Genomic DNA, 15,117 nt, shown 5'->3' with positions numbered 1-15,117 from the left:
GGGCGGGGCGCCGGGGTGCGAGGTGGGTAACGGGGGGCCGGCCCGGGCACAGGCGTGCCGCTGTCCCGGCTCCGGGGCCCTCTGGCCTGTATGCCAGCGCTGCTCGCTGAGGAGTAGCGCCGTGGCCACTCTTCGGCCCGACCCTCCCGACTGGACGGTGAGCGGGTGGTCCCAGAGGTGGGGTTCCCCCCCCCCCCCCCGAGGCCCCCACAGGCCGGGCTTGCAGTGGGGCGAGGCTCAGAGGCCCTGGGGCCCAGGACGGTCACACTGGGCTTTCGGGGGCAGCAGGCAGGCGTCCAGTAGGTGCAGCGGCTCCCGCTCAGGGCTGGCGTCCGGTCCTCCCTGTTCAGGAACTTGCTCTGTGCCGGGAGGGCACGGCTGCTCTCGTGCTTGGGACCCTCACCTGTGTGTGCTGGGTGGGCAGAGGAGGTAGGCAGGACAGACGCCCATGGCGGCCTTTCTGTGGGCTCCCCTCATCTGTCCTTGGGCCTGGTCCCAGCCTATAGCCCTGTTTGGGAATACCGCTGCAGAAAAACTAAGAAACCTTATTTATCGGTTCAGAGAAGAACATTTAAAATGGACCTCAATTTTCAATCAAATAGAACTTTGGACTACAAGGCGGCTTTCCCAGGATCCCTGATAGACCATTCCAGAACCGGGTGGGGAAAAAACTGGTTGCCAAGCCCTGGGGATGTTTGGAGCCTGGCAGTTGCCCAGAAGAGGTCGGGGCGGTGTCAGGGGCAGGCGCCTAGGCACCCACTCAGACCTGGCTCCTTACCCGGCTGGTGGTTGAGCCCTACTCATGCGGGGGCCCGGCAGCAAGAATAGGCTTTTGTCATGGGGCGGGGCGGGGGGGGGGGGGGCTGTGCTCAGGCTCAGCTGGTCACTGATCAACCCTAGGAGCTGCCATAAGGCACTCAACCCAGTTTCACAAGGAGCCCACATGCATCACGTCCGGTGTGAACAGCGAGCAGTTGGTGGGAACCAGCTGCTTCCCTGGGGTGTGTGGGGGTAGACACGGGATGGGTGGAGGCTGGCTGGGGGCGTCGGCACCCTCACGTGACACAGAAACCACCCGAAGGGTTGTGAGCAGGCCCAAGCCTGCAGGGTGCTAAGTCAGGATGGCCAGAACTGCTCTAGGCACGGGGAGTTGTTTTGGTGCCTGCAAAGGGCCCCCACTTTCCACACCGGGAGGAGAGGGGGACAGAAGAGGCGAGAGCTGGATCGTGCTTAGTGTTTTATTCCCGAGCAAACCAGGCTACGGACCCTCCCAAGCACACAACCGAGTCCTTCCTCTTCCCACCGTCCCGTCCCTCAGCCTCCAGTCCGCTTCCTCCAACCTCGAACCGACGACTTTCCTGTGACAAGTCCGCTCCTTCCGAACGGTTTAATGACGAAGAAACGTTAAATAGTTACTACAGAAAAGGGACCAGGAGTCGGGTTTCACTCCGTGCAGAGGACGGCGACGCCACGCTCGTAGAAGCTACGTGGATCCTCCTTGGTGGCGATCTCAAAATCGACCGTGAAGATGAGGTCCGCACGGGTGAAGTTCAGGTAGACGGGCAGGGTCACCTGGGGGGGAGGGCAGGGCCTTACTGCCAGCTTCGGGAGAGGCAGGACACCGCGGGCATGGTGGACAGTGGCCCTGGTGACGGGGCGGCTTGCCTCTGCGTGGCCCTGGGCTCCTAGTGATGAGCTGGCCCCGGGGGAAGGGGGGCGATGGCTGCAGCTGATCACTCGCGGCTGTGCGCACGGCCCCTGCCAACCCCAGGACAGGAAGGGGCCGCTTACCGCGTTAGCCTTTCTCTCTGCGTTGGTCTGCTTGAGCCAGCGCAACTGCGTCAGAGGGAGGACCGTGGAGATGGCGTGGGACAGCGACAGCTTGTTGTTATTGCACGTGGCCCCCTGGAGCTTCAACCCTGCGGGGAGAAGTCAGGCCCTGTCACCCGGGGGAAAGGCTGCCCGAATCTGTGACACCGCGCCCGGCCCTGGCGCGCTGCCTCCCGCGACCTCAGACACGGGCTGGGAGCCACACCGGCACCCGACCTGGACCCCGACTCACCCGTGACCCCAAAGCTGCAGGCATCGAGGGTGGCACTCTGGGACGTGGTGACGTTGACTTCCAGGCAGAGCTCCTCCAAGGACCAGCTGTTGGCCTGGGCCACGTACTGCCTGGTGGCGGTGATGTAGGCCTCGGGCACGAACAGGCCGCCCAGGCACACGTGGATGTTCTGCGGGAAGGAGGGGCCCCCGTGAGCGGCGAGCACCAGCCGCGGGGGATCTGTGCCTGTCCCCGAGCGGTCCCGGGGCTGCCCCTCCCCCGTGCCACTTAGGAGCCGCTCCCCACCTTCAGCTCCTTCGCGCCGCCAGACGCAGCCGCCAGAGAGATGTTCTGTAGCTGTTTGATCCTCTCGCTGAAGTCGGCCACCCACTGGATGACGGTCATGCCCGCGGGCACCGTGTAGTGGGACCAGCTCCGAGGCAAGATCCCTGCGAGCGAGGTGACCCAGGCTCGGTTCTGACATCCCCGGCACAGGTGCTCGGACCTGCCAGAGCTCGCCTGTTTCCCCAGCCGCGCCTGCGCGCGCGAGCACTCCGCCCGCCCCCTCCCCACACCGTCTCCTGTCCTGGCTGGGCCCGCACCACCTCTGCCCTGCTCAGTCCAGTATGGCTGACGGGGTGTACGTGGAGGACCCCAGTGGCCCCAAGGGACACCGCAGCTGCTAACCCCCGTCACGGAAGGGGCTGGGCGTCACCGACAGGTCAGGCTCTTGAGACATCTGGCTGTTCACTCCCTGTATCCTTCACGTCCCCCACTTTTCCTCTGTGGTGGCCACCCTCCTAAAGACGGTAAAGATCTTCGGGAACGTTCAGGGCCCAGCAAGGAGGGAAAACAGATTCTTGGGCCCTTCGAAGCCCGACCCCTAGCTGCCCTCACAGGCGGGTCTGTGCAGACGGCAACGTGTGCGAGGCCGGGCCCCGGTGCGCCCTGCTCGGCGTGCCCCGTGAGGCGGACGTGGGGGGCCGGGCCCCGGGGCACGCCGGGAGGGCCGGTACCTTTGACCAGCTCGTTTATGAGCGTGCGCAGGTAGTTGGTCTGCTTCTTCTTCCCTTCACACACTTGGACGACGTCCGCGAGGTCCTGGCGAACGTCCTGAAGTAGCTTAGCCCCCATCTTCACTTCTCTCTCAAAGAACCTGAACAAGGGGTCCTACAATCGTTCAAAGACACGGGAAGGCCAGGGTGAGGGGGAGGGTCCGGGAGAGGCCCCCTCTCCCGCGGGAGGGAGGCCCGTCCACACCAGGTCCCCCGCGGGGAGCCCGGGAGCTTGCCCTGGGCCCCGGGCCTCGGGTGAAGCTGGCCGGAAGCCCGCCGCGGGCCGGGCCCTGGAACCACCGGCCGGACCACCTCGTAGAGCACTTCTGGCCGGCTCCGCGGGGTCGCCCCCTCTCGCCTGGACCTGAGCCCGGGGGCCCGCTGCCGGCACCTTGATGTTCTCCACCGTCCGCTTGAGGTGGCTCAGCGTCTGGGGGATGAGGTGCAGCCAGTTGGACGCGGTGGTGTGCAGGGTCCTCATCCAGGCGGGCCGGCCGTCAGACGCGGGGTCCGTCCTGGCCTTCTTCTCCGTCTCGGCGTAGGCCAGGTCGTCCTCGTCCTCCAGCATCTGCATCTTCAGCATCTTGCTGATCATGTCCACGCCTGGGCCGCAGGCCCACCGGTGACGGAGGGAGGGGGGGACGGGCGGGGGACGAGAGGAGGAAGGACGTGAACGCAGAGGCCACGGGGCGCGTCTGCCCGCGAGGCGCGAGTGAGGACGCGTTTCCGAAGCTCAGAGAGCGGCCGGGCCAAAAGGAGAGGCGGCAGGTGCGGCGGAAAGCTGCCGCCGCATCTGGTCGCGGCTGCCGAGGGGCGGGCTCCGGGGCCTGCCAGGCGCCCGCCGGGAAGGCTGCCGCGCTGCCAACTCCGCGTGCCCATGGGCCGTCTGCCCCCGTCCCGTTAAAGTCTGGCCTCCCCTCCGCCCCCACAGGGTCCCGGAGTGCTCGAGGTCCAGTTCCTGAGCGGCACCGAAGGCCGGACCAGAGAGGACAGGCCGGCACGGGCTCGCATGTGGGGTGGGCAGCAGCCAAGCCTTCAGTGCTACCTGAAGGCGGGACTGGGTGTGACCAGCAGAGTGGCTGGAGTGCCGGCGGGAGCTTGTTAGTACCAGGACAGGGAGGGCATTGCGGCCAGCCAGGGCGAGCGACAAATCCCACAGACCAGTCCCCTGTCATGGGAGCCAAGCGGGGCTCGCAGCGGGTGCCCTGGGTGTTAATACCCTACGTGATCTCGTCTCAGTACAGGCTGGCGTACAACAGAGCACTCGGGCCCAACCCTGGACCTGCCAGGACCTGCCCTGCACCGAGGCCTCGAACTCGCAGAGCAGGCCAGCGTCTCGTCTCGGTGGCTTACAGGACCTCTGCCACCTCGTGGGGGTGGGGTAGCCTGGCACGCCTTCAAAGTCGTCCTCAGAGAGCAAGCCTGGTAAGTAGGGGTTCTTGTGCAGAGCTGGGGAGATGGCCCGAAGGGAACTGTCTGATCCTGTCCCCTCAGCTAGCTGTGTGAGTTTGGGGAAATCACAAGTTCTTTCTGGGCCCGGTTCCCATAAAGAGAAGTCTGGGTTAGATCAGCCGTTCATAAGGTTGCAGACACAGCAGCCGCCCGGAGGGCTTGTTGGAGCAGGGGGCTGGGCCCCCACTTCCCACCGCGGAGGTCTGAGGCAGGTCCTGAGACTCTGCATTTCTAAGAAATTCCAATGAGGTTAATGCTGCTGAGAACCATACTTTGAAAACCTCTGCGTCAGCTATTTCTTGAATACTCTTGGGAAAAAAAGGAGAAAGGAAACGCTTCTAAGGAGTATCCTAATAAAAACTAACGGTTTTAAAACTTCACATAATACCAGGTGCCTTTTGACTCTTTTAGGCAAAACAGAAGAAATCACGTCTGGATGTAACTTCCAGACCTCACTGACCGAAACACCAAGTTTTGTCCAGAACCGAGCCTAGACTGCAGGGGAGGCACCAGCTGGGACCCACTCCAGTTCACGTGCCTCCCCAGGGACGGAGCCAGGAGGGGCCAGGATCGGAAGGGCCAGCGGAGGGAGGGGGCAGGCCGAGGCCTGAGGCCTGACCTGGTCGGCACAGGGAAGGGGCTGCCCGTGGGGTACCCACCCTGGGTAGTGAGTAGGACTCTCTCCGCGTTGTTGGGCAGGCCCAGCCAGGAGGGCGTCTGCGTGTCGGGGAGCAGCTCCACCCACTGCACGAACTCCTCTCGCCTAGAAAAGCGGCACGTTGGGAAATGCCACCCTGGGTGACGCCGGGGACTGCCGGGCACGGCTGGGGTCTGGATCACAGGAGGTAGGCTTGTACCTGATGCCGTCGGGCATTTGAATGTCTTTGTGCCCGTCGACCTTGCAGGCCAGCTTAAATTCACTATCGAAACTCTTTGTCGTGAACAGACGCTCCAGGAAAGTGTTAAGCAGACGCTGATCGAACTCGTTGTCCACCCGCCCGCCGTAGATGGACTGGGCCATCAAGGTCTTCAGTGCGGACCACGGGATCTTGTCTGGCGAGATGTTCTGCCTGCCCTGTGTGAGGAAAGGTGGGTTTGTGGGGGCAGGTCGGAGGGGAACCGGCACACCAGGTCCCTCTGTTGGTGGGGTGAGTCCTTCCTCACACCCACATCGAACACGACCCCCACCGTCGGCCACCACAGCCGTGCGCGCTCCCGAGCGTCCCCTCCCATCTGACATGGCAGCCCGCACTTGCCTTTGCCGTGTCATCCAGCCACGTGTCTACCGTGTCGCAGGCCGACCGCAGGTCAGACTCCCCAAATTCATACTTCTTTGACCACCCCAGGGGTGCGTATCGTAAGCGTTCTTGGATGATGGCGTGGAACCAGGCCAGCAGGAAGTATAAGCGAGCACGCTCATTGGGAGACTGGGTGAGGAAGGTTATCAAAGACGGAATCCTTAGAAAGCAACATCCTTTCCAAGAAAACAGTGCAGCTTCTCTAACAAAGTTTTAAGAAGAGCTTTTTGGGGGAGCCCAGGGGGCTCAGTCCATTGAGCATCCGACTTGGGCTCAGGTCGTGATCTCGCGGTTTGTGGGTTCGAGCCCCACGTTGGGCTCTGTGCTGACAGCTCAGAGCCTGGAGCCTGCTTCCGATTCTGTGTCTCCCTCTCTCTCTGCCCCTCCCCCGCTTGTGCTCTGTCTCTCTTTCAAAAATAAAAAGAGCTTTTCACCCTGAACCACACTGAACTTTAGGGCTTCTGACGCAGTACCGTTAACACTAATACCGTTGCCAGAAATTAAGTGCTAGTTTTCCTGTTAATTAAGATGTAATCCAATAACGCTGTAAAGATAAATTATTCAACTGTAGAAAATGATACAGAAAACAAATCTAAAATGGTCAGAAAAGGGGGATTATAGCACAAAATGAAATAGTACTTCAGAATTCCTCTCCTCCTGCCCACGAGCTTGGTCTTTGGCGCCTCGGAGGGCACTGCCCAGCCTCAGGGGACCATGGTCAGGAGCGCAGGATTCTCATTTACCCCGGACCTAAATCTGGGCTCTGGTTAGAGCTGCACTGGGGGCGTCTGCTCTCCTGGGAGCCTGGCCGTCACACCCTCACAACAGGACACCGTGCAGGCATACTTTTCAATCTGTTCGCAGGAAGGGAATTTTGCCTACAGTTAAGTAGTACAATTTCCAGGGTTATCAGCCATTCTGGTGTTTCTGGGAGACGTGGGGACCCACTTCCGAATTTGCTGAAGGGACCTGGTCTCCTGGGCTTGTCCGGAGAAAGTGCACCAGGAGAAAGGGACGCTTACCTTGCAAATGCGGGAGACGGGGATGCTGCTGAATGTCCTCAGCATGTTGGCCTTCACCCCCGGGGGTGGCTCAAACACGAAGATGCGGCCTGCGCGGAGCAGGTTCACGGGCACCTGAGGAAGACACTGTTCCTGTCAGTGCCCTGGTTAACTGCGTGCTTCGGCTCTACACACACACACACACACCCACACACACACACACACCCACGATTTCAGGACAGAAAGATGGCAAACCAGCACTCAGAGCAACATGCCGAGCACACACCTTGGGGTTAATCTCCATGGTGAGGAACAGCCGGAAGCAGGCGTGCGGCTGCAGGGAGTGAAGCTTCTTCTCCAGCTGCATCAACCACCCCGGGGCCAGGTGCACGTTCTTCAGCATCACCCACCTGCACGAAGCGAGAGCCACAGCTACACTTCACGTTTCCGGTCTGGATTCTCGGGAACCGAGGCTTTTTCAAACAAGACAGGCCTACCTGCCGGACTTCACGGCTGTATTGATGGCTTTATCTGCTTGGTTGAAGCCTTCGGCCGAGCCTGGTGCCAGAAAGCTTAGTGTCAGCACGGCGGGCTTGGACTTCAGTGTCCACCGTGAGTTCTGAGGGGCTTCGGCCCGAAAAACCCACCAAGTACCCTTACCGATCGCGATTGAAGTGATCTGCGTGTTCTGTTCTGCTGCAAGGTCTTCGACGTGCCCGCTGGCGTCATACCCAGGCACAGAGCACATCAGCACAGGAGTATTCGGCTTTACCTGCAGATGCAGAGGTCGGAACTAAGACCGGGAGTCTGTGGAGAGGAGAGGCCTGTGGGGCGGGCCTTGCGAAGATTCCCCCGGCCCCAAGGTGCGGGGGCTGGGAGCCGGCCAGGGTGGGAGTCTGTAAGCAGGTATATGGCCCGACAAGATGGCGCCTAGGGGCTGGGGGCAGGCGAGGCCCACCCGAGCCTGCTGGGAGCCAGAGCCGCACCTCTGTGTCCACGATGTGAGTCAGGTCAAGAGGCTGCTCCATGATGGACATGAAGGACTCCCCGAGGTTTGTGGAAACAAACATGTGGGCCATGGCCAGCAGGCGATCAGGGCGGAAAGCCTGAATCAGGAGCAGGCGGTGGATGGCGTGCCCGATGGGTGCTGGAACGAGGCATGTGAAGGGTTGCGGGGAGGACACGGCCCAGACTGCCCCGCCGGGACTGGTCTGGCTACAAGTCCCCGCTCGGATGATAGCTCAGAATCATGCCGCCACCTCTGGTCTTCTCTGCCCCAAGGAGAACTGCCACCCTCTCCTGTCTTCAGTGAAGCCCCTGGACACACCTGTGCTCACGTCTACCACGTGGGCCTGTGGGCACGGTGGCAGTTACCAACTTCACGTGACTCCACCGCCACCCATTTGCTGCAGGCAGAACACAGATCCTGAGCCGTCTGGAGAGGATCACAGCCACCGCCAGCCCTGCCCCTGCTGCCCTGTGGCCGTGGAGACCCTGCCCGCTGGCCCGAGCCGGGCTAGCACAGGGCCTGGGGCACTACACTCAGAACTAGCCAATCTCTCCCTTAACGTCGGGCAACGGTCTTCCTACCTGTCTCTCTTGGTCTTTAAGTGAGAGTGGGAACACGAATTAGGACCTGAAGATTTTACACTGAGACACTTATTTTAGGAATTGGCGACCTTCTCGGAGGTATCCCTTCACTCAGGTGGCAAAGCCCAATTTTACATTTGGGTCCAGAATGAAAACACCGGGGAGGCCTTGATGCGGGCTTACTTGAGGGGGCTTCTTCACTCCAGAGGTACGGGACCGTCTGCTCTGGGGAGCTGCTGTCCAACCAGATGCCAAATTGCTGTGGACACAACGGGAGAAGCGTCGCCACGGAGCACAGCCCGTTTTTGTGGGCAGAGAAGTTGGGATGAATACATCAGACGGCTGACGTGTGCGCACGACACACGCAATTCCTTACTGCCAACTTCCTGGGAAGAGGCTGGGACGCGTTCAGAACACTCACCTCGTCGGCCTGAACCTTTGCAATCAGATCTTTGAAGGCAGGGAGACAGCTCAACCTCACAACGGCCTCGGCCTGCTCCACGGTCAGGCCCTGGATCTTGGGCGTCGAGCCAGCACTCAGGACGATCTCCTTCCCTCTCAGGAAGTGCTGGAATTCGGCGTCGTAGGTGGGCTCCCTGGGAAGGGGGCAACGAGTTAGCAAGGGTCTCAGATTCACTTCTGCACTCAAAGAGCAGTAACAGCAAAGACTCTTTTTTTCCTCTCTTTAAGCCCTTAAGATGCTAGTAGAAAACCTGCAAAATGACAGCGCTCTGCGGGGACAAGTGCAGCAGGGCGGCGGCCTTACCCGACGGTGCCCTTCAGTTTGATTCGGGCCAGCAGCATGGCGAAGGTGATGTGGTCCTGGTGCAGCATGCCTCTGGCCACCCGGTTGAACGCCACCTGGGGACAAGAGCGGGAGACGCTGCCGTCCCCGGAGAACGACCTCCCACCTTCCCTCCCTGGGGACAGCCGAGCGCCGGGCTCTCTACCTGGAAGAGGTCCTTCGTGATGATGGAGAGGCGCTGCGTGTGGTCTGTGATGCCCTTGAGGTTCGGGTTCTCGTACAAGACGTTGTGGTAAATGTCCAGGAAAAACTGGAGGGAGTACTGGTACAGGAAGTGGATCTGAAAGGAAGCAGCGGGCAACGGCCATTAGGCGGGAGGCACAGAGCGAGCGCCATCCCGCGGGGGTGGCTCCCGCAGTCACCTGCTTCAGGGACTCCATGGTGAAGTAGATGCTGCTACAGGCGGTGGACAGCGGCAGGTACTGCTGAGACACGGTCTCCACCTCCTGCATGACGATGTCCGTCTCCTCCACCTTCCTCGTCACCTCGGCCGCCTCTCTCTTGAGGTTCTCCAGGGTCGTTATGATGGTGTCGTCGTCCAAGATGCGTCCTTTCACCTCGTTCAGAGCTTGCAGCAGAGACTTCTCGAGCTGGCGTAAACGCAGCTGGAACTCTCCTGAAACGGTCACAACATCCAGAGTCTGCACCACTTGCTTCTTCCAGAAAGAGAACTCCCCTGAGTGTCTGAATAAACCTGACATGTTCTAGAACCTTAATTAAAATTTTAGCCCCAAGGGGTACCTGGGTGGCTCAGTCAGGTCATGAACTCACGGTTTGTGGGATCGAGCCCTGCGTCGATGGTGCAGAGCTGGCTTGGGATTCTCTCTCAAAATGAACTTAAAAACAGTAAAAAAAAGTTCAGCCCCCTCCCCACCCCCCCCCCCCCAGGGGTACCTGGGTGGTTCAGTCTTAAGGTTAAGCGTCTGACTCCTGATTTTGGCTCAAGTCATGATCCCACAGTTTGTGGGTTTGAGCCCGGCATCAAGCCCCTAGCACCGGCTTGGGATTCTCACTCTCTCCCCCTCTGTCTCAAAAATCAATAAACTTACAAAGAAAGAAAGGAAGTTCAGCCCCCAGCTTGCTCCGAGACTCCCAAAGCTACAGAGCCAGAAACACACCTTGAAGCTTAAGAAGATCGGAACGCTTTTCGTCCACATCAGGCCTTTCTGCCTTAAGTACTTCATTCAAACATTGGCTCTGCAAGCTGCTGCGGGTGACCGTGAAGTTGACAAAGGTAACGCGGGAACACAGGTCTGGCGGAAACTCCACCTGCCACAAGGGTAAGAGAACAGTCCGCTTCGTCACTGGAGCTGCGACACAGAGCGCCGCCACAGATGCGAATCCCAAGTGCCCCGGTCCTTACGGTTGGATCTCGGGTGGACAGGAAGATGACAAATGATGGTGACAAGTCTATATCCTGGTCGCCGAGGGTAATCAGCACTCTCCCCCCAGTTCGCCGAACTTCGCGGTTCAGTACTGGATTCAAAACCGGATCGTAGCTTTCCACATCCTAGACGCACACACAGGAAGTTTCACGGTTGGGGTTTTACAACATGTATCTTCACCCAAATAACAGTGTTTTGATGTTGACCTAACCAGACGAACACACCACAGAAGCTACCCAGCCTCTTAGACCTCCCCGTCCAGTACGGCAGCCACCAGCACCCGTGGTGACCTGATTTAAATAAAAAACTCAGTTCCTTAAGCGTATTGGCCACACGTGTCTACCAGCATCCTGGATGGCACAAAGCAGAACATTGCCATCAGTGCAGAAAGTTCTAGTGGACGGTGATGACAGATAAACACTTTTTTTTGATTCGCTTTTTACAGAACAATTGTAAAACTTCATCTTTTTTCTGACATTAAACCAAGTCTTACAAAGGTAAAAAAAACTACCACTGTTCGTATCACGTAATCTAGTTTTGTTCCACACCAAAGGCTGGATGCTGCACACACCTGCACCAGAAGGGGGTTCCCGAACCTCAGAGCACTCTCCAGGTTCTTGCGGAAGGCATCGTCTAAGAAGCTGGTGCGCGTGATCTTGCGGTCCTTGTACTCATTCATGATGAATTCTGTGGCCTGGCCAGAGGGGTCGATGATCAGCGGGTACCTGAGGGTGAGGCCACGTGAGTGCAGGCTCGAGGAGCCCACAACAAGACGACGGGAAGGTTGTTCCCACTACTCAAGTGCAGCTTCCAGACAACCATAACAAATCCTTGATGCTGAAGCCTTCCGGAAGCACTTCTGCAAGCAGCTAACAGAGTCACGCACTCTCTGGAGCAGGGCCAGAGTTACAAGCTCTTTCTCTGCTGGGACACAGGTTCTTCTCTAAGCATCCAGCATGTGCTTTTCTCGAGGTGCTGAGTGCGCTCTGCTAGAATTACCGTTCCATGTACTACTGACCTTCCAGAACCAATGCTCAGCAGCACCTACCGCTAACAGGTACAGACGGCTCAAGCCGCCAGGGACCCTGGCAAATAGCAGACACAGCTTAATCCTCAGGAGAAGCCTATGAGAAGGTACTGAGAGCACATCTGTTTTACACGTGAGGAAGATGGGGCACTAAGAGGCTACAGGGATTTGTCCAGAGTCACGTGCATGACCAGTTACTTTTTAAAAATCATAATGCACGCAGGTGCTTGTACAAAATCCAGAAGCTACAAAAGGGCGTGTGGTGAGAAGAACCGCCTCCCTCCTCTAGCTTTTGTTACCAGTTTCTGACCTGTCTACTCGGGGAAAGGTCAGGTGTTTGCAGACACGTGTGCGCGTGGGCACGTGCGTCCGTGGGGATGCGGCACCCACTCCCCTTGTGCACGGTCTGCTGGAGCCTTCTCTGAACGCACACTCGGAAAGGCCTGGTCTGCAGGACCCCAGCCGTCCACTACGGAGGCGCACCGTAATCGCTTAACTGGCTCCTACTGAGGGGCACGGGAGGCGTTTTCAGTCTGTCAATCACATTCTGTCCTGACATTTGTCATGCTTCACGTGGGCCAAGCCACTGTTGAATAAGCACCTAGGGGTGTGTGTACTTCCCATTCAGGTGAATCCAGCTCTGCGCAGACCACACCGATGGACCGATAATCTCACCAGCACATCTGGCGAGACACAGAGCCACTGGTGGGGCCTGAGGATTTGCTCATAAAATCAAATGACACCTGCAAGGGGCTTCATCCTCTACGTGTCCCTGGGACCGTGACATACTTCAAGGATTCAAAGACTTTAAGATGTGGAGATAAAGTCAGAAAACACTGGAGGCGTCTGGCTTTAAGAGCTGCCACACAGGAGGGTCAAGCCTCAGGGCGTGAGGCCCTGTACGTGGGGTGGGCCCTGAGGACCCCCTGAGCCAGTGTCAAGCCTGCCCTCCCTGAAGTCACCCTCCACCTCTAACTCTGGCCTCCTTAAACCACTTTCCCCCTTAACTCTCTTTAGCTAACTATTTTCAGTTCTTGTAATATTTTTGTAATTATGTTTTTGTCGTCCACCCCGACACACAGCCCGCCAATCAGCTCTGAAAGGTGGCACGAGAGGCCTTCGCTGCAGAACAATTCGGGCGGTGGGGAAGCGGGGGTGGGAAGGGCCGCGGCCCCATCAGAGACGAGCGCTGGGCCTGCCTGCGTGCTCTCGCCCATTTCCAAGTTTCCCTTCGTCTCCTCAAAGACGTATTCCGAAGAAACACAAAACCACGGGGTCACCGCACGTAAGGACTTCCAAGCCACTCCCTGTGCACGAGCGCATACCTGTTGAAGCGCTTCAGCATGATGGCGTTCTCCGTGCACAGGTCGTCTGCGGGTAGGGAGCTGGCTTGCCAGCGAAGGCGCTCGTCGGCGTTGGAGAGGTACTCGGTTCGCGCGATGTCTGTACGGAACTGAAAGTGAGGGCGGTTACCTTCCTTTCCTCCTCAAAGCTCCAGGCGCACCGTCTCCGGGCCAGCGTGGAAACGGCTGACCGGGCGCCAGGCCAGAACCCCATGGCCTGTTACCTGGATGTTGGCCTGCTGTAAGTGGTGGGACCACGTGGTGAACAGGTTCTGGCGCATCTGCTGGTCAAAGTAACCCGCGTAGGCGATGAACGCGGCCGACAAGAGGCAGTCCCCGGCGATGGTGGACATCTGGTTTTTGAAAGTTTCACTTGTTTTTTCCCATCGTTCACGTTCGGCGGACAAGCTCTTCAGGAGAGCAGTGCTCCGGTTTACCTACGGGCAAGATCCAGCAGGATTTATACCAGAAAGTGAAAATTGGTTCCCCCCATAGGGCTCTGGGAGGGCTGTTCACAGTCCCAGAGGACAGAGGACCCAGCTCCTCCACGACTGAGGATGATAAGGGCCTCAGAATCTAATCAGGCCGCAAGAGGGTGTAGAGAAGCAGGGGTAGCCTTGAGACATGTGAGTGGAGACGGGGCAGGGAGAGGGCCCGGGGTGGACAGAACAGCAGGTGGGGGTTGGCCTAGAGAGAAGAGACACTGCTGGCAGGAGAGGAGAATATTCCGGGGAGTCAGGAAGAGTGTGGGCATGGCGATGGACACAGCAGTGAATGCAAGACTCGGACAACCATGTCCTTGGTGACCCCACAGGTTGGCTTCAGATCGCCCCCTGGTGTCCACCTGTCCTAATTAACGCAGCCCGGTGAACCAGGAGGCCAGCAGGCCCTCTCGGGACAGAGCTGGCTGGCAGACAAGAAGGCGGGCACACACACGGGAACGTGTATGAGGCACCAGGAGCACCTCATGTCAGACCCCACGAAGAGCTGAGAGGAGCTGGCAGACAGAGTGCTCCCGCCCGGCGACAACCTTACTTTCGCTTCAACAGCGGCCAGGTCTGCCTTGATGGCCTGGGCCTCCGAGATCAGGACTGCGTACTCCTCCTTGTAGCGGGCGATGCTGGCTTCCAAGTCCCGGATCATCTGTTCCACCTCGTTGGCCTTCTGCTGGTTGTCCTTAGCGTCGTCCTCCAGCTTCTGTAGCTCGTTGCGCAGGGGCTCCACCCGCTTTAACATGTCAGCGTAGTTGAGCTGAAAAAGGCAGACAGTAATTAACTCTTCCCGAGTGACGGGACCGGAGGGGACTTTTCCCACGGGAGCTCCCGGCCACGCCACTTACCTGTGCGATGGCCCATTTGACCATAGGGCCGCAGGCCAGGGAGGCCCGGTTGACAATCTCGTAGTTGTAGCTTGGATTGGACATATAGTTTTTCTTCATCTTCTCCCTTATGGCATCGCTGCAGAAGAGGGATGGTGTTTCTAAGCACGTGTGGGGCAAAAGATTTTAAAGGCCAGTTCCCCTCTGTTGCCCCAGTGACCACGGAGGATGAGCTGGACCACCCGTGTTCCGGGGATGGTGGTCTCTGACCTTCCCGCCCCCACGCTCCCCCGACGGGCGTCAGTGCCCAACGCCAGCTTTGAGTGAAATGGCCTAAAAGGCATTTGTGCAGTTGATGTAACAGACGCCACCTTCTGACACAACAGGCCACGGTGACACGGCCGCGCAAAAGCAGGGAAACCTCTCGATGCCGGAGCGCTGTCTCCTGCTTCCTGGCGACGCTCACCTGATCTCCTCTGCAGAGAAGTTGACGATGGTGGGGATGAAGTTCTCTCTCATGATGATGGAGCGGATCTGCTTCCAGTCTGTGGTGCTCTCGCCCAGCAGCAGGCAGATGGACTCAAGCGCCAGCTTCACGGCGGCAGGGGGGTTGGCCATGGATCGCACCTCCACGAGGTGCTGCTTCTTTATCGACTTCACAGCTGGGCACCACGGTGGCAGGAGGGGCGGGAGGGCGACAGGGCGAGCAGGTGAGGTGCGGTGGCACAGCAGAGCCGTGGCTCCGATGAGGAGGAGGCCACCGCTCAGAAGGCTGCAGCGAGTGGGACTTTCTGTCTTTAAA

At 59.0% G+C, this 15,117-nt stretch overlaps 1 protein-coding gene across 1 annotated transcript in view; it reads right to left on the bottom strand.

Moving 5' to 3' along the window:
- Window positions 1–1,220: 1,220 nt before the first annotated feature.
- The window catches only part of DYNC1H1 (dynein cytoplasmic 1 heavy chain 1), a 78,275-nt gene continuing 64,378 nt past the window's right edge, over window positions 1,221–15,117 (bottom strand). Inside the window, exons 52-78 of the mRNA XM_058740291.1 lie at window positions 14,782–14,977; window positions 14,337–14,454; window positions 14,033–14,248; window positions 13,222–13,434; window positions 12,980–13,107; window positions 11,199–11,352; window positions 10,606–10,752; window positions 10,361–10,511; window positions 9,605–9,858; window positions 9,388–9,522; window positions 9,204–9,298; window positions 8,859–9,033; window positions 8,621–8,696; window positions 7,834–7,994; window positions 7,508–7,619; window positions 7,345–7,405; window positions 7,134–7,257; window positions 6,869–6,982; window positions 5,805–5,975; window positions 5,406–5,623; window positions 5,208–5,311; window positions 3,488–3,699; window positions 3,058–3,211; window positions 2,348–2,490; window positions 2,063–2,231; window positions 1,792–1,919; window positions 1,221–1,572 (exon numbers count right to left, since the gene is read on the bottom strand). Coding sequence (XP_058596274.1) covers window positions 1,444–1,572; window positions 1,792–1,919; window positions 2,063–2,231; window positions 2,348–2,490; window positions 3,058–3,211; window positions 3,488–3,699; window positions 5,208–5,311; window positions 5,406–5,623; window positions 5,805–5,975; window positions 6,869–6,982; window positions 7,134–7,257; window positions 7,345–7,405; window positions 7,508–7,619; window positions 7,834–7,994; window positions 8,621–8,696; window positions 8,859–9,033; window positions 9,204–9,298; window positions 9,388–9,522; window positions 9,605–9,858; window positions 10,361–10,511; window positions 10,606–10,752; window positions 11,199–11,352; window positions 12,980–13,107; window positions 13,222–13,434; window positions 14,033–14,248; window positions 14,337–14,454; window positions 14,782–14,977 — 4,058 coding nt within the window. The 3' untranslated portion in view covers window positions 1,221–1,443. The remainder of the gene's footprint in view (window positions 1,573–1,791; window positions 1,920–2,062; window positions 2,232–2,347; window positions 2,491–3,057; window positions 3,212–3,487; window positions 3,700–5,207; window positions 5,312–5,405; window positions 5,624–5,804; window positions 5,976–6,868; window positions 6,983–7,133; window positions 7,258–7,344; window positions 7,406–7,507; window positions 7,620–7,833; window positions 7,995–8,620; window positions 8,697–8,858; window positions 9,034–9,203; window positions 9,299–9,387; window positions 9,523–9,604; window positions 9,859–10,360; window positions 10,512–10,605; window positions 10,753–11,198; window positions 11,353–12,979; window positions 13,108–13,221; window positions 13,435–14,032; window positions 14,249–14,336; window positions 14,455–14,781; window positions 14,978–15,117) is intronic.

Source organism: Neofelis nebulosa, chromosome 7 (assembly GCF_028018385.1).
Source record: "Neofelis nebulosa isolate mNeoNeb1 chromosome 7, mNeoNeb1.pri, whole genome shotgun sequence".
NCBI classification, from domain to species: domain Eukaryota; kingdom Metazoa; phylum Chordata; class Mammalia; order Carnivora; family Felidae; genus Neofelis; species Neofelis nebulosa.
Note: the sequence above shows the minus strand (reverse complement) of the source record. Positions and strands in the feature narration are given on the sequence as shown.